At 41.6% G+C, this 17,458-nt stretch overlaps 2 protein-coding genes across 3 annotated transcripts; one reads left to right on the forward strand and one right to left on the reverse strand.

The window, feature by feature from the left end:
* The first annotated feature begins 1,965 nt into the window (after window positions 1-1,965).
* marcksb (myristoylated alanine-rich protein kinase C substrate b) lies at window positions 1,966-4,898 on the forward strand. The gene is made up of 2 exons (XM_029461404.1): window positions 1,966-2,388; window positions 3,381-4,898. Exons 1-2 carry the CDS (start codon window positions 2,293-2,295, stop codon window positions 3,951-3,953), a joined length of 669 nt encoding a protein of 222 aa, XP_029317264.1. The 5' UTR covers window positions 1,966-2,292; the 3' UTR covers window positions 3,954-4,898.
* A 2,519-nt stretch (window positions 4,899-7,417) lies between these two features.
* Window positions 7,418-12,174, reverse strand: col10a1a (collagen, type X, alpha 1a). Of its 2 annotated transcripts, XM_029460798.1 has the most exons (3): window positions 12,152-12,174; window positions 11,639-11,783; window positions 7,418-9,795 (listed from the first exon to the last, which is right to left on the reverse strand). In XM_029460798.1, the coding sequence occupies exons 2-3, from the start codon at window positions 11,766-11,768 to the stop codon at window positions 7,961-7,963; spliced, it is 1,965 nt and encodes a 654-aa protein (XP_029316658.1). In that variant the 5' UTR covers window positions 11,769-11,783; window positions 12,152-12,174; the 3' UTR covers window positions 7,418-7,960. The 2 variants fall into 2 exon arrangements, with proteins under 2 accessions (XP_029316658.1, XP_029316657.1); XM_029460797.1 differs by lacking the exon at window positions 12,152-12,174 and having other exon boundaries at window positions 11,639-11,789.
* Window positions 12,175-17,458: the final 5,284 nt, after the last annotated feature.

Genomic DNA, 17,458 nt, shown 5'->3' on the forward strand with positions numbered 1-17,458 from the left:
GACTGCAAAAGCATTCAGTGGCTCAAGAACCCTTTGACATGAAGACCGGAAGAACCACAACCAACCCAACCATTGCTGCCACCTGAGGCCACTGTGACTTGTAGCAGTAAATGTTTTCACTTTTACTTGACAGACTGACTTAAATGATTTATCGATTATCAGAATTGTTGCTGATTCATTTTCTGTCAATCGAGTATTTGACTGTTCCTGCTCTTTATCGGACCATTCAGCTTAAACACCGTTTGCTTTTTGTTTGTTTGTTCATGAAATATAAGATGGAGTTCTTTTTTTTATCTGAATCTTGGGAGACTTCTTCTTTGAATATTTCTTTGCTAAAAATCGCACTCTAAATTATCTTTTTATATCATATGTAACCCAATTTAAATATAGGTTTTATACATTACTCAATGTAAAGATCTCTGCAGATTGTTTACAATGTAATTTCATCGTAAATGGACATGTTTACCCTATCATAAAGTTAGATACGGTATGTGACTGTTTGGTAGAGGTAATTGGAAATATGTGTGGTGAATTGAAAACACACACACACACACACACACACACACACACACAAACACACACACACACACACACACACACACACACACACACACACACACACACACACACACACACGATCTATGGCTCTGGACGTACAGGATCTTCCTGACACTTGAAGTCTTTATGTCTGACTGTCTGGGCTGCATGGTGTTGTTGAAAACATTTCATGCCCTGCTGGCTTTGTCCCCTGGTTTACATATTCATGGCAGCTCACCATAATAATTACAGCTTTGCATGTGATCAGAATATCACAACAATGAGCGTGGCCTAGTTAGCCTGATGATGGGAGGGCGGGTGAAAGAAGTCACCCTAATCCTCAAACTGTTGTCTGTGCCGTTTTGAACTCACTCTCACCCTACTTCTCCATAACCAGGAGTCATGATCACTAAAAGCCCTCGACATGCAGCCTCTCCCTTGGAGCCATTTTGGACTGGTAACCATGGAGATGTGGGTCATGCAGTGATGGCAGGGAGAGACTTGTGGCTGGTGGTGGAGTCAGAGCACTGCAGGCTGCTGGAGCAGAGGGCCATACACTCTCATTATATCTGGGTCACTGGGATGCTCCAGCTGCAACAAGCAGACAAGACATTATTATGCAAGAAGAGGGATGAGGGAAGTTGTGGGCACAGGGGCTTATAGTTGCAGGGGACGTCTGTTTACTGAGTGAAGCATATGTCGGGAGGGTGCGTGATGATATGACACGAGACCAGCTGAGCTGTGCTTTCTCAGCTCAGCTGTCCAAAACATGCTGTTGTTTTTGCACTTGCATATCAATTAAAAAGTTGTGCTAAACAACTTCTTAGGTCTTATTTGTTGCAGCTTTGTATATCAAGAAACACACTTAACTCTACATTAGGTTAGAAATATGAGCTATGTTGTATGCAGGCTATATTATTGCACACAATATTGTACATTAACAATACAATTAAAACAAAGACACATTTAATGCTCTCGTAGATGATATTTACGGTATAATGAAATGCAAGAGCAGACTAATTATATTTGCCACAGGAGAGAATAATGTTTTCTTAATATTTACATTGAACGTCATCTACATGGAAAAGCAAAGGTTTTTGTAAAAACATATTGTTTAATTTAGTAGTATTGTTACATTTCCCTCGGGATCAATAAAGTATCTATCTATCTATCTATCTATCTATCGATAATCAAATAGGCTATTTTGGGGATATTCACTCCTTGAAATCAGCGCCCAGTTAAATCTGCTGACGCTGTAAAGCTCTATTACATCTCAGTCGTTATTTCGGTCAAATAAATTCAAGTTTCTGCTTTCTAAAGTGGATATAAAAGCAAGTTGTTGGCCATGTTGTTGTGTCTCCTATTGTCCATGGCCCCCACTGAACGACCCCCCTCCACTCGTTGGAAATCGGACTTGTGATTGGTGCAGACGCGGTGGCTTTGTCGTCATAGCCCCAGTGCCCATTCATCAGCGGACTTGGGCGTTGTACTCCGCATCTCATTTGCGGCTGGGCCAATTTCTCCATTTACAAACTCCGCTCGAGAAAAAATTGAAAGAATTCGCGTTTCTTTTGCATCTTTGCCACATTTTTGCAAGTTCTCACACGTCCATTTGCGGTCATTTCTGTTTCGGGCTGATTCATCGGCTTCAGTTGGAGAAGGAGGTGTCGGCGCTTGACTTGAATTTTTGGGAAGGAAGCTTGCGGTCTTTGTTCATTCATTTGATCGGTTGGGTTCCTTTGTTGCACCAAAAGCATGGGAGCACAAATCTCCAAAACCGCTGGAAAAGGGGAAGCTGCGGTAGAAAAGCCAGCAGAAGGTGCAGCCGTAGCAGCAAAGACAAACGGACAGGTATACATTTTAATTATTTAAGTCTTAATTGCTCAAGCGGAATTTTGTCTGGTTTTAGCAATGTGTTGCGTCAATGGCGTGCTCCATGTTCCCTGTAGCGCATCCCCACGCTCACCGGCATTCAGGGAAAGTGGCCACATGTATCCATTTTCACCGGCGAGTGCATTGTTTCAATTTGATGTATTTTACAACGCAACATTGTTTGAAATTGATGCATTTTGTTTTAGAAATGCTTTAACTTGATGCAGGCATATTTTTTTTTATTCATAATTTGAACATCAAGCTGCACAACTAATCTGATGAATATTTAGTTGATCACAGTTTCAGAATTGACATTTTTGCTTTATTATAAACTTTACTCTGGGGCTTTAGCTTCCTAAACATTGCGGCTGTTTTTTGTAATTATTTGGTTGAAATCTGTGCAGCGGGGGTTTGTGGCCGCTCTCATTGTGGCATGGCCATTTTAAAAAACGATACCACGCCTTTGTTGCCAGATTCAAGAAAGGAGCCACGTTTTTGCACACACTCACAACCCTCAAAATCAACCAATTATAAAAGAAAACCACAGTGGGATAAAGGGAGTATATCAAACTTCGAATAATACGCATTGGTTGACTACACGGGTCATTAAAAAAGGCAATAAATCCAAGAATTCCTATATTGTGTCCAGCGGCCCCACACTGAACGACACCTCGCGGATCCTGGCGGTACTGCGGCCTAACCGAGTAGCCTACTGCTGAAAGCCACATATCTGTCGTCACTCTCCTAGTAACAGATGTTACTGCAGTTTTAGGGCTATTTTTCCATTGGGTAGTCATTGCATTCGATTAAATGCCACGTCACGCTAGATTTAGCAGGGGACAGTCTCCTATGTAAGCCAGTGTTGGCCTAAGATGCATGATTACAGATCAACAGTCGAACTCCTTTTTTACTTAAATAGCATGTTTGAATTGCATGTTCAAGAATGACATTTTTATTCTGTTTCCTTCCAGGAGAATGGCCACGCCAAGACCAATGGGGATACCTCTCCAGCTGCAGAGGAGGCCAACAAAGCCGATGTTCAGGCCAACGGCAGCACTCCTACTGAGGAGGTGCCAAAAGAAGTCGGTGAGAAAGTAGAGGTTGTTGAGGCCAATGGCGAGAAGGAGCCTGCCGCCACAAACGGAGAGGCTTCTGCCAAGCCGGAGGAAGGCACTCCATCCACCAGCGAGGATGGCAAGCAAAAGAAGAAGCGTTTCTCCTTCAAGAAACCCTCCTTCAAGCTCAGCGGCTTCTCATTTAAGAAAACCAAGAAAGAGTCTGAGGAGGCAGCGGAGGAAGGAGCAGCAGCAGAACCAGCTGAAGAAGAGAAGGTGGCATCAGATGAAGCGGCTGCTGCGGAGGCCAAACCAGCTGAGGCTGCTGCTGAGGGCGCCAAGGAGGCTGCAGCTGAGGAGCCAAAGGCTGAGGAGGTGAAGGCAGAAGAACCAGCAGCAGCAGAAGGAGGAGAGGAGAAACCAGCTGAGGCTTCACCTACTGAACCAGAGACGGCAGCCAGTCCAGATGTCCCGGCCGCCGCTGAGTAATCCTGCTGATCCAGACACCGGAATGAAGGAGCCCGTCTGAAGGAATGCGAGGACTTGTCTAAAACCAGGGATTTTTTTTGTTCATTTTTTGTTGGTGTTTGTTTACTATTCTGCAACCATCTCATCCATAATGACTGCAAGGTCCTTGGCAGTGATGGGCAGGAGGTGTACTGGAGTGTGCTGCTTCCTCACTGCTCATTGGTGCTTGCATGTGTGACGTTGGGCGAGTGTGACTGTGTGAATGTGAGTGTGAATGTTTTTTTTCTACATGAAACCATGACTTTGTTGACACGTTGCTGAATTTGACATATTTTATCAAAGTATTTGGTGCTGGGCAATTGGATGTAGCAGCTAAAGCTGTGTCTGCAAGATTTGACACATTGTGATATTTAAAGGGAAAGTCCTAAACCAAGTCTTAAATGTTGTCTTTGCAGTGCACAGTTGTTTACAACTCTTAAAACTCGACGCTCCTGTGGACACAACCATTCCTGAATTAAGTAGATTTAGTTAACTGTCAATCAATAGGTGCTCATCACTTCCCATTAGATTCCACCATTTCAAAACTCTGTAGTAATGCACGTTGTATAGACTTTGATATTACTGGTTTTATGACTGAGATGTACCTAAATGACTGAAGTTTTTAACAGATTACCCATTGTAAATGAAGTTTTTCTTGTTTTTCACCATTTGTAAGATTGAATAAAATTGGGAGATGTTTTAAGCAAATTTTGCATCAAGCTGTGATGACTACACCACTTAAAATCTACACTAGAAAGCACATATTTGAGGTTTTGGGTGCAATATTTGAACAGCATTTTTTCTTTGTGTGTACATAATGAGGCTTCACCTTCTATTAAATATGAAATGTAACATTGGCTAAATTGGTTATAGGTGTTCAGTATACTTGCTGTGCGCACTGATGAAGAATAAATGATTGAAGCGGCACTCTAAACTCATTTATTCATAATGTTCATAATCCCTTTATTCTGGTAACTAAATAGGTGTTAGATTAGTGTTGTGTGACGGAGATCAGCTACTGGAGGAAGACACGCGCTTCGATTCTTTGCTTTACAGCACCCTCGTGTGGCGCATTATAGGAAGAAATCAGGTGAAGTTTCAATCGCAGCACACAAGCATTTAAATTTTTTACAAATCTATTTAGAATCACATATTTCCAAACCACTTTCTAGAGTTGATACATTTTTACCAAAATAAAATCACTTTTGGAAGAATTTTGAACTGGAACAAAATCAATGATGAAAATAAACCTGAAATGCATGTGATCATCACAAAAGGTTTTCCATTCTCTAAACCAGTATGATTTGCAAAGAGACCAATTGAGAGATGCCTGCTGCCCTGCAGTATTTTTAGAAAATGACTGATTTACTCGGAAACAGCCAAAGCATAATTATGTGATAAGATTTGGGGTAAGTTGTATAAACTGCTGGCTTTTCACTGTAAATGATAGTGTTGGAAACAAACAGTTTTATGGTGTCTAGAGTTTTAGTATCTACAACTGCAGCACATAAATGCTGCCCGCGCTTACCATTGACATGTTGACCCCATAAAAACCAGAATGTTTCTAAGAGTAGAAGAGGTTGCTGCAAACTTGTCCAGGGTGTTTTTAGTCACCCACATCTGTACCATGCTCATTTTCAAACCCTCTATTTCCTTTGCACCCAGTTTAACCCGGTGTACTGCAACTTAGGCCGCCGCAAGCAGGGTGTGTTTTACACATAATATTTCTATTTCTGCGTCCTGGTCTGCATGTCAATTTTGGTCAGGTTGTTAAGGGATTTGCTACCTATTTTGGGTCTCAGTTTCCCCACCATGCCACACACCACTCTCCATCCTCCTCAGGTTTTACCTTCTTTTCTTAGCTTATTTTGAGACAAAAGGATACACAATAATTTAGATACATACAAGACAGGACAGGTGAGCCTGCTAAACAAAATATATCAAAGTGAAAAAATATTTATTTGAGTGCAACAGATAATTTTGGAGTGTGGCTTGTGGAGTCGACCAGAGGCAATGCTCCGTCTGTGTTCCTGTCTGTCCCACCTCATGCTGCAACCGCAGACCGTCTCTGAATCGTAGTCCCCTCAGATGGCAATCCCAGCGGTTTCCTTCAACCAGCCTTCTCTCTCTTCTGTCCCTCTGGGGCCCCTCACCTAACCACCACCTCACTCTCTCTCCTAGGGAAGATCAAACATCTGCTGCCCTGCCAGAGGACCATCCCTGACCCTCATCCCACACGCTAACTATTTTCAGCTCACCCATATTCAGACTTGCACGGTAGAGTAGCTTTTATAAACTTTGGCTGACGAGCAGGCGACCAGTGGCCTATCAATGGGGAGAAATGTATACTTTATGATCCTCATGCATCTCAGCTTCAATGCAGAGACCAGTGGTGTGAAGTACATTTGCCTGTATTTCCATTTTATAATTTATTCTTCTACTTCACTACATTGAAGAGGGAAATATTGTATTTATTCAGAAAAAATGTATTTAACCGATTAAGTAACTGGTTACTTTTCAGATTAAGATTCTTCATACAAAATATAGATAATCTTTAATATGATGCCTTGTTCACGGATTTAAACTTTTGTCTATGTCTATTGTTTACCTTGGCTACATGCACCTGACACTACTTCCTGTTCTGGATTCAAGAGAACAACCTAACAGCATTCAGCATTCAACGTTATATAGCTGCTTCCATCAGTAATAATAAGAGGGGCTGCATTTCACTGTTGATACTTACTGTAGTTTTTAATACTTCTTATATTATAATACTGTTTATATACTGCTTATAAATGTTAAAACAAAATGTTAGCCAATGACTTTTATGTTAGGGTATTGTTACTTTTACCTACATATAAACGATCTGCATTCTACACCCTGACTGGGACTCATGTGAATTTGACATGTTAGTATATCCTATATAATACTATAGTCCATGTGGCTATTTAGCTAATATGCTAGCATCCATTATTAATTGTTTTTGACTATGTTATTTACTTTATATATTTTGGCAGTGATGTTACATTTTGCAGAACTTGTAACAAAGGAGTTTGGAAACCAGGTCATTTCCAGTGTTTCTTGTATCAAGGACTGTATAGGAAGGCTAGGAGAAAGGTTTTAATCTTAGTTTGTATCATATTGCAAACACAAGTGATGGCCAGGTGGAAAAGTAAGGACACAAGCCGTACTTAAATTGGATTCATTTTCAGGCTCCTATACAAGAAAGCATCCATTCCTGCTAAAGTGTTCTTGATCGAAACACTGAATCCCTTCTGGAGGACCATCCCAGTTTGTCTATAGGATATTTAATAAAATGTTCACAATCATTTGAAAAAGTGCTTCTGAGACAAAAAGTATGTTTAGACATCTTTTATTTTGGTCATTATGGTTTACATGACATAATGAATGTTCAGGGATATAACAATGTTGCTGGTAGTTTGTGATTGTATGACAGTATTCTGGTGAGATATTTCATCAATTTGGCCATTACTATTTCACAATATTCAAGTCACATACAAGGATAACAGTTACAACATGTTACATAGAAAGTAGTTGTGTCCTTTTAATAAGATTATTGGTCAAACAAACAAAAACAAGAAGGTACAAAAAAAAAGAAAAAACAGACAAACACTAAATTAAGAATCACCAGTATTAAAGGAACAGAGTGGAAAAAGAAAAAGTCAGGACACAACACAGTTATAACACCTCAATTTCACAAGCTGTCTCCATTACAAAAGCTCACTGGTAACTTTGTGGATTGCTTCCCCCATCCCTGATCACCTGTTTTCATAAATTAGTTTTCCTTCTTCTAAGCACCTATTTCTTGTAGTTTTCAAGTCGAGATGCTACTATTCCTCAAAGAAGGGTGAACTGCCTGTCTGTTTGGTTGAGGAAAAAATGAACAGGGAGTTTACTTTAGTTTGAGAAATAGGTCGCAAAATTGGTTAGTTAGTTGGTTGGCTTTTGGGAACTACTGTATAAACGTATCACGTTGAAGCAATAAGGAACCCAGAGAAAGAGCAGTGGACATTCTCGGCGGCAAAGACACCATTGGCCTCATCGTCGGGGATCTGCATGTAGACTGTGTCCTGCTCATCGAGCAAGAGGACAGCACTACCGGAAATCTGGTCCAGGAAGCCCTTGCTGTACTCATCATAAGAGAACATAACAGGCTGGCCATTCTTGTACAGAGCCACCAGGGCATGAGCTCCATTAACATGGATACTGTAGGAGAAATAGTAAACTCCAGGAATTTGGCAAGTGAAAATACCGCTCTCAGGGTCATAGTGATTCTCAGCATTGTACACTATCTGGTCAAACTTAATGGGGCTGCCAGCAGCAGGGTAGGGGTTGACCAGAGATGCAGTGAAAGCAGACATGGGGGACTTGACCATAACCTCACCCATTCCCATGCCTTTCTCAAACACAACCTCACCAGGAGGACCAGGGGGACCAGCTGGGCCAGCTGGGCCAGCCTCTCCATCAGCGCCATTCACACCGGGGAGACCAGAGGGACCCTGAGGTCCAGGGCCACCCTTGGCAGCCAAACCAGAAGGGCCAGCAGGACCAGGCAAACCTGGGTGTCCCTTAAGGCCGGGAGAACCATTAGGACCTTGAGGCCCAGAAGGCCCTCTGGAGCCTTGAGCACCATCAGAACCAGAAGCACCTGACTCACCTGAACGCCCAGGGTGACCTTTGGGTCCAGCAGGGCCTGGAATACCTGGGGAACCTGGGGTACCTGGGGCACCTGAATGACCTTTGTCACCTGTGGGTCCACTGGATCCTCTGGGTCCAGGAGGACCAGCTGCGCCTGGATAACCCTGCTTGCCTGCGAAACCCTGTGCTCCCTGATCTCCCTTGTTTCCCTTTGATCCCTGTGCTCCAGTTGTACCTGTGTCACCTTTTTGGCCAACAGCCCCGGGCTCACCTGGGAAACCTGCTGAACCCTGAGGTCCAACGGCACCAGTGGAACCAGTAGCACCATTAGCACCAGTATATCCTGTTGGTCCCTGCTCACCCTTAGAACCTGTGGCACCTGTACCACCTGTAACTCCCCTCTCTCCCTTCTCTCCATTTGTACCTGGCTTTCCATATCCGGGAACTCCAGGGGCACCAGTGGCTCCAGCAGGTCCCTGGTGGCCTTTAACGCCAGCTGAACCGGGCAGACCTGGGGCACCATTCTCACCTGATTTACCTGCCATACCTACACCTGGGGCACCAGTGTGTCCCTTAGGTCCCTGTGGTCCCATGGCACCGGAGGCACCGTCCCTACCTGAGCTACCTGACTTTCCTGGCTCACCGGGCATACCTGATTTTCCTGGCTTTCCAACTCCACCCTCACCTGTTTGTCCGGGTGCGCCCATGGCGCCTTCAGGCCCTGTCTCACCCTGAGGTCCTTGAACTCCCACCCCTCTATCACCCTTAGAACCGGGCAGGCCAGGTACACCTGGATGTCCCTTCAGACCAGACTCTCCTCTGGCTCCCATTGGTCCAGGAAAACCGGAAGCTCCAGGCTTGCCAGTAGCAGAGAGGCCAGAAGGTCCAGGGCTTCCAGAGGATCCAGGGCTTCCCCTTGGTCCCTGAAGGCCAGGGGCTCCATTGTCTCCTTTCTCGCCGGGTGCTCCATGGCTGCCAGGTTTGCCAGGTCCACCTGGGGAACCAGGTTTGCCAGCGATGGATCGGCCAGTAGCTCCGGGGGAACCTGAAGGTCCTTGGGGTCCAGTCAGACCTTCAGCACTCTCACCTGGGGGGCCAGGAGGACCAGCAGGTCCCTCAGGGCCGGGCTCACCTGGAGCACCAGGCTCACCTGCCACAGACACCACTGTGAAGAGTGAAACAGAGTTCATCATCAGTAACACCAAAAAGAGGAACAAAAGGTATTCACATTTAAATAATGACTTAGAATTACAACTTGGACCAAATACATTAACAGTACATTTCAAAACCTCTTATTTTGTATTTTTTATGACATTGTAATGAAAATGTATACCTATAGTCTGTGTATCATTCATATAATGATACCTTGATATGCAGGGGTGAGCCTCTGTGAGTACAAAGAAGTGTATGTAGTGTCTTGGTGACTAGCAACATGGTTGACAACATCAAATATGAGTTGAACAACACATTAAAAAATATTAAAATGCATGATGGATGCATTATCAAATAATTTACTGATTGGTCCAAATTCAGTGATATTTGATTCCTAGAGGGATGGATGACATGTTATATTCCCAGAAACCAATCTTGTAGATTTTGAGGTTCGACTAAATGGTACTGATTTATTGGTGCAGTTTTACAAAATCCTTCTTCAATTCTTAAACTTTCAAATCCTTCAAAATAAATGCAGATTTTTTATAATTAGTTTTAAATAATATATTTAATAGCTATTTTTACACTGTGCAGTGTTTGTGACTTGTTTGTCAAACAGTAGGTCTAAATGAGAAGGAGTTTTTTTTTATTTGCTGCCTTAATGTGGTCACATGTGTTTGAGTATCAAAGGCTCTCTCTCTGGCTAACTGTAACCGAGTTTGGATAAAGCCAAACAGATGTTTCTACTTCTGTGTGAAGCAGGCACACCCAAACAAACCACACTGCTGGGTGACTGGACTGTAATTGTCAGTATCAAACTAAAAATAATTCACTAACAGCTACTTTGTCAAATAAAAATAGTATATTGATTCACACAAAAGCAACATTTCATATTTTATATTGTATTTTATAGCTAGCATTCAAGACCACACCATAATTAACATTTTTTAAAGTGCAGTAAATCTTTGAATATACTAGAAATATGGGCCCTTTTCTTGTTTTGCATGGGGAATCTTTAGAAAAAGCAAAGTTAAGTTATGTTTGAAATGAGCTAAAATGTGCATTGACTAGCATGAGTATCTGAAAGCAAATGAACAAGCAACATTCGCAGCTAAAATGACCAACATATATGTTAAATCTAACATACTAAAATGTATTGAAAACAACAGTAGTCTTACAAAATGATGCTCCGGAAAACATGAGTGATTCCTCTGAATTGCTGATCATGCTATGAATATTTTGCACCAGATAGTTAACAAAGGCAGTCTCAAAAAAGTATTTATCCTGTTTACCATGATCGCAAAAGGAGTAAGTCACAAAATAATAAAATCATTTTAAAAAGTGGTAATGTGAATAAAAGAACAAGTAAAGTAAACTACAAAAACTTGTGAAAAAACACTTCAGTTAGGTGAATGTAATGCATCCTATGACTTCTATAAAATGAAAACTGCAAAGCTCTGCATTGAGTAAATAAGCCTTGTCATTCAAATCCAAGATCTAAATGGGCTATGTGATTGGAGAAGCATGCACACTGTTGCAGCCAATCAGAGCACAGGGCAGTTCCAGAGCAAGATCAGTTCAGTTTTCAAAGTAAAGTGCAGCTGGCTGTGGCCAGCATCTGTCTGGATGTTTGTGTTGCTCCTATTTTCTACAACAAAAATGCTACTTTGCTAGCTGAAGATTCAAAGGTAAGACAAGACTGTCATGAAATGTTTTTTTGAGTAAAAGATTGTCTTTAGAGAAGAACATCTGAGTTTAGAGGCATCGTTTGTGAGGTCAAACTAGACAAACACAGGAGAAATGCTAGCATGTTGTACTGTACTGTATAGAGATCAAGAGGCTGTGTGTGTTTTTACCTTGGCTCTTCACAGAGTAGGGCTGGTACTGAGGGGCGGCCTTCACCAACTTCTTCACCACATAGCGTTCTCCATGGGCAGCTGTCAAGGCCACTGTGAGGAGCAAGATGCTTGCTACTCGTATGTCCATCTTGCAAAGTGAAATCTGCATGGGGAAAAACAAGGAGACATTCAGCACAACCACTCTCAAGGTACAACTTGTCAGCAAGCTTTCTCTCTAGTTTTGAGCATTAAAACTTTCTCAGCTAAGTAAACATCTTTACAGAAAACACAATGAACAACAAATAAGTTAGGATAAGTTGGAGTAACAGGGCGCAGATTAAAATTTTCGATTCAGCCAGAGCATCTTTCAGGGCTCTTTGAAAATCACCCAAGATGCTCAAAGCCAGCTAGAATATGCCTCCATGCCCCAGCCTGCCATAGAAACATACTCAAGGCCTAGACAAAGCCTGGATGTTAACTACACTACTCCAGAGATAGAGCTGTTGAGAGAGGAAGAGAATATACACTTACCAGCTTCCAATGGGAATAAAAACAATTTCTTCAGCACCACTTCTGGTACTGCTGTATATCCTTAGGGTAGGAGCACAACTGAGGATATGCTGCCTTCTAGTACAATGATCTGGGTATTTATACTATATCTACCCCTCGCATCATTAAAAAAAGAAGAAGGCCCCCACCATGCAAGTACCTCCCTCCCCAGAGCTAGGCTGTAATTAGCAGACAGATCTGCCCATAGCGGGCATGTCACATCAGGGTGCCTCCAAGTCTTGAATATCCAGACACATGATTATCACTTATTTCAGTCTTCTTCTGAACTAGAAAATAATCAAAGCACAAGCATCACATAAACAATGAACACAAATAAACTCTGCAGGAGGAATACACATAATCTAATAACACCTTTACATTATCTTGATAAACTTATATTTACAATTTTTCAGCAACCTTCTTTATATTTTATGTTTTTGTTTATATTTTTTAATGCTTATAAGACCCTCATGTTTAAATATGACAACATCTGAAAATAGTCAAAACGCAAAAATAACACCAGCTTTTCAGTGGCACCTGTGTTGCACAAAGCTTGCATTGAGGATGTACAGTACCAGACACATCTGCAAATTTACATTTTGTCCAGCCGGCTGCCAGAGACTCGCCTTTACCTTTCCTGACTGTCTGGGCACCTCCACGCCTGCCGTGATAAGGTAAACAAGGTAGATGGTGGGGAAAGGTTGTCAAGAGTGCCATGAAGGGTACTGGAGATTGTAGTTGCCTTAGATTGATGAATAATTATGTTTATTCCTGATCATTTAAGCCATTGACATATTTAGTTTTTCCATAGATTGATTTTTTGTACATTTTCTGGGTATTATTGGGTCAGCTTGTCATTGTGGCTAATAGAGGACAAAGTGGCCTTGATTTCAGTCTCTATTTCAGGATGAACACTTTTTCTTAAGTTGTGTATTTTTGTGTTTCACTCTCAAAACAACTAATAAAACTATATAAGGAGCCACTGGAAAAGACATTTAGGCTTGTTTCTGTGCAGTCTTGTGAATGCAGCCCAGTGTGCAACAGCCCTCATATGCAGTACGGATGTTTGGACACCAGAGGGCAGGTTTTTACTGTTGCACAGCACTTCTCCATGCTGCAAGGCGCTGCTGCTACTGCAGGAAAGAGACCATGGCCCTGTGGTCGCTTGTTATTTTTGGACCCCTCAGTGCGTATGCATCATCAAAGGTTTCAGGCCTATTCCTACAATTACAGCTAGTTGCTGTCATGATGTTGTATTTCCTCAATCAGCGCTTCATCCCCCAGTATTATCCTCCCTCACCCTCCACCTTGCCCTGCTTACTTTAAGATCCTCCAACTGTAATTTCTCAATTTCAGCCTGGCCACATAGGAAATGCATACACCCAAATAATCACATGTTCTCAAACACACAAGTAGCCTTAAACGATGTGTAGGGTATCCCATCCCAGAATCTTCCTGAGCACAAGACCATTTATGGCACATATTCTTCCTATGTGCTTATAATGCATATACAGTACGTACATATTGCTGACATACATGTGTATATTTGCAGAAATGATGATGACGTGTAGCCTGATTGAGGCCTTCACAAGGTTTCTATTTGAGGCGTCTATGCAACATGTGACTGTGACAGGCGTCTTTCACCAGGGGTATAATTAGGTATTCTAACACATAGAACTTCTTTGAACCCCTTTTTTTTCTTTAAATTAGACCAAATTATCTGCAATTTTCTAAAGTGCTACCTTCGCTAACTTATAGCACTTAATCATCTCTGGCGAGCATTGTTTAAGTTAGCTCTTCCTGTCAAATAAAACATAACGTAATTTGTGATCTTCATCTCCAAATGTTTGAAATTCTGCTCTTAACCGAGACAGGAGCCACGGCTCGCAGGAAAGGTGCAGACTGACTACCTGAGGCTGCGTGATGATAGAGAAATGTCACATTACTCGTGCACGTGCAACTCAAGCATGAAGAGAATCACTTTCATGCCAATATCATAAATGCAATGTCTTATTTTTCCTTTTGATTGCACATGTTTGATCTTACTTTACCAGCTGAGCGAATTCATGATTATCCTTTTTAATTCAACAGCTGAAGTTTCCTCTTTTATTTTTCTTGCCCCAGCATTTTATCCCTGTACCACCAGTTTTTATATATTTTAGTTTACTATAATATATTAAAATCTCTTTATGCTTGTGCTCCAAGAGGAACTTCTGCCATGCCATATGTAGTCAAATTTAGATAAAATGACAGAGCAAGTGAGGGTGGAGTTAGGATTTTACATGTTTATAGGTTCAGATAATTTCAGTTTATTTATGTTTTTCAAACATGGCTAAACCACTGCAGAAGAGGTTCTCTGTTTTTAGTCCGATGTTTTTGAGGACAATGATTCATCTCTTTACGCATAAAAATGTAACAACAACCTGCATCTGCATGTGAGCCTACAGAAACATTCATGCTGAGCTTTGGAACCAGTGCATACTTTGGCTTGAGGAAGACTTGGATTAACAATATACTTTGGATGTTGTTTATAACTTTGCAGCCTTTTAAAAAAAAAAATCTAAACACGCCACTGCACTCATTTGCGAAGGACTCGGTGTCCTTGTGCGTATAGTGGTGAAATTGAAGGCTGTGAAAGTGCATGGTAGAGCTCTCTCTCTGCTCAACTCATTACTGTACCGCAGTAGCTTGATGTGGTCGGCAGGCTTCATTGTAATAACCATTAGGAATTAGGTTAACAGCCTTCAAGCCGAAGACGGTGACGTCGCTTTGGTCTTATATTGTGCAGAGACACTCACTGTAAAATACGCTTTCAGTTTCATGTCACTTCATATACTCGATATATGACATAAAACACTTTTATAGCATTTAAATATGAACATGACACACCCAAAGTCTCTGAGAGTACATTAAGGCTGCTCAATCCCTGGTTTCAGGATAACACTGATTTCAGATTTTGGTTTTATGTTTTTGTGATACTTTATACTTTTACATTTACTCAAAGTCATGTATTTCAGTACAATTTTGAGGCACCTTGAGTGTTTCCATCTTATGCTACTTTATACCTTTACTCCACTACATAAAGGCCCTGTCACACATATCCGGATGGCAGAAACGTATACCAAAAATAGCTCACAATTTGTCAGAGTCCAACTTTTCATCGGATCGGATCGGAAAAGTGAACGTATACAACAAATGCATAACGTATATAAAAATATGGCGTATACAAAATATGGGCAACACGCTGGTGTACGTTGATATAAGGTAAGGTGTGCGTTAAGAGCTCACTGTGTTACGCTGGGGTGCGTTGTTGAACGCTGAGGTTTTGAGCATGTTCAAAATTACCGGACGTACCCGACGTGTGCTTCATAAGATATGCAGACGTTACTTTAGACATACGTGAATACGGAATACGTACGTGAATACTTACCTACGTAAATACCCACGTGAATACCTACGTGACTACGTTAGAGGTACGTTAGATATAGGCTATGTCGGCTGACGGTGAATCCTACAGCTAATGCATTGATAACGAGTGGATACCCTATTCCTACCCTATGTTAAGATGATGCCTGACAACGGAGTAACTTATTAAACGTGTTTCTACAGTACAGCTAGCATTCAGCTAGCGTTTTGGGAGCTTATTGGGGTTTGAATATAGTATATAGGGTCCCTGTGAGTAGCTCATCCTCACTTCTTCACAGCACATCTTGATGAACACATCAACCCATCATCAGAGAGCATGGAGGATGCTGAGAGGCTGCGACAAGAGTACATTCTGTTCTCCAGCATCAGCATGACGTGAACCAGATGGCACTTTTCCAGCTCCGTTGACCAGACGCTCTGATACGTTTTAAATAAGTAAGTGATCGTTTGACATACGTATAATAATTAGTTATGTATTAGTTATGTATGCGTCAGCTACAACACCGCTGTGGAAAGTTGGACGTATTTGGACTCTGACACATTTTGAGCTACTTTTCATAAACGCCGGCATGTTTCTGTCATACTGAACTGTGTGACAGGGCCGTATGTCTGGCGTGTTCAGCGTATCGTCTGCGTCCTTCAAACGATCACAACTTACCCTTAATTTATATCAACCTATTGCCGATATTTCGTATGCGCCATGCATAAGTTTATGCCATACGGATATGTGTGACAGGGCCTTTAAAAGGCAAATATTGTACTTTTTACTCCATTACATTTATCGAACAGCTTTAGATTCAAACTGTTAATACAAAATATAATCAACTGACAATTAGGGTGTATTATTATGGATTAAGCTACTAATCAAATAACTAAATTTGTGAATACTTGAGGTGCTTTAAAAAACATTGCTCCATAATTCCTGACAATGACTGATGTATTTAACTTCAGGACATCTCTGATATGCTGAACATTAAACATTTTTACACTATACTGAGTGTATGATTAGACTTTTCCCCATGGTCTAGTGTTTAAAAAGTAAATGTATATACAATCATCGTAGCCCGAACCAGCTGTACATAAAGTTATTAAAACCACCTTTACCATCTGCAACATTAAAGTGATGCTTACACACGGATGCATCAGAGTTATAATCCAATAATATAATGTTTTGTTCTGAAATGGGTACTTTGGTACCATCAGTACTACTGCCACTTCCACCCATCGTACCTGTTTAGAAGGATAATTCAACGCTTTGTTTGATCAACCTCACAAATGGATTGAACATCTAAAAACAAGCATGGGAAGTTCTGACAGGGCACATTTTCTTTGTCTGACTCTTTCTGCAACTCTTTCTGTTCAGGCCTCCGTCCGCATATAATAAAAACCCATAGATTTCACTAAATATCCCAGAAAGGACTGCTGGACAGTGTTACTGGCAATGTTGGTGATGTTTGTGCTTGTACTCTACGATGATAACAGTGTTTGAAAGGAACCTTTTCGTATTTTGCCTGTTTTTGTTCGCTCCACTGCCCAGGAATTGCTGTTTCTGGTTTCTTCGCCGTGCTGACCGAGGCACAACCCACACCCAAGAGGAGAACATAATTGGCGGTTGATGTAAGGGGACCCAGCCGAGCACGTGAGTCAAGCAAAGGGCTAAAGATACACCATCACTGCTGGGATACAAATTTAATGTTTCAATAAACTCCACGGACCACTAAGAGCTACTTTAAACTTTATGAATGGCAGACTTGACGGGGGCCCTTGTGAGTGATTGGTGGTGAAATTACAGGGTCCTGGAAACAAACATGCACCCAAAAAGAGCCGGAAGTGTAAAAGTAACTGATAAATGGCAGTGTTGGT

The sequence above is a fragment of the Cottoperca gobio genome, chromosome 22 (genome assembly GCF_900634415.1).
Source record: "Cottoperca gobio chromosome 22, fCotGob3.1, whole genome shotgun sequence".
NCBI lineage: Eukaryota > Metazoa > Chordata > Actinopteri > Perciformes > Bovichtidae > Cottoperca > Cottoperca gobio.

Excerpts from the sequence above, each read along its gene's own strand:
- marcksb (XM_029461404.1), top strand. The coding sequence starts at position 2,293 with ATGGGAGCACAAATCTCCAAAACCGCTGGAAAAGGGGAAGCTGCGGTA. Across the intron at positions 2,389-3,380 it reads CAGCAAAGACAAACGGACAG|GAGAATGGCCACGCCAAGAC; the intron begins GTATACATTTTA and ends GTTTCCTTCCAG.
- col10a1a (XM_029460797.1), bottom strand. The coding sequence starts at position 11,789 with ATGCAGATTTCACTTTGCAAGATGGACATACGAGTAGCAAGCATCTTG. Across the intron at positions 9,796-11,638 it reads CTACTCTGTGAAGAGCCAAG|TGGTGTCTGTGGCAGGTGAG; the intron begins GTAAAAACACAC and ends CACTCTTCACAG.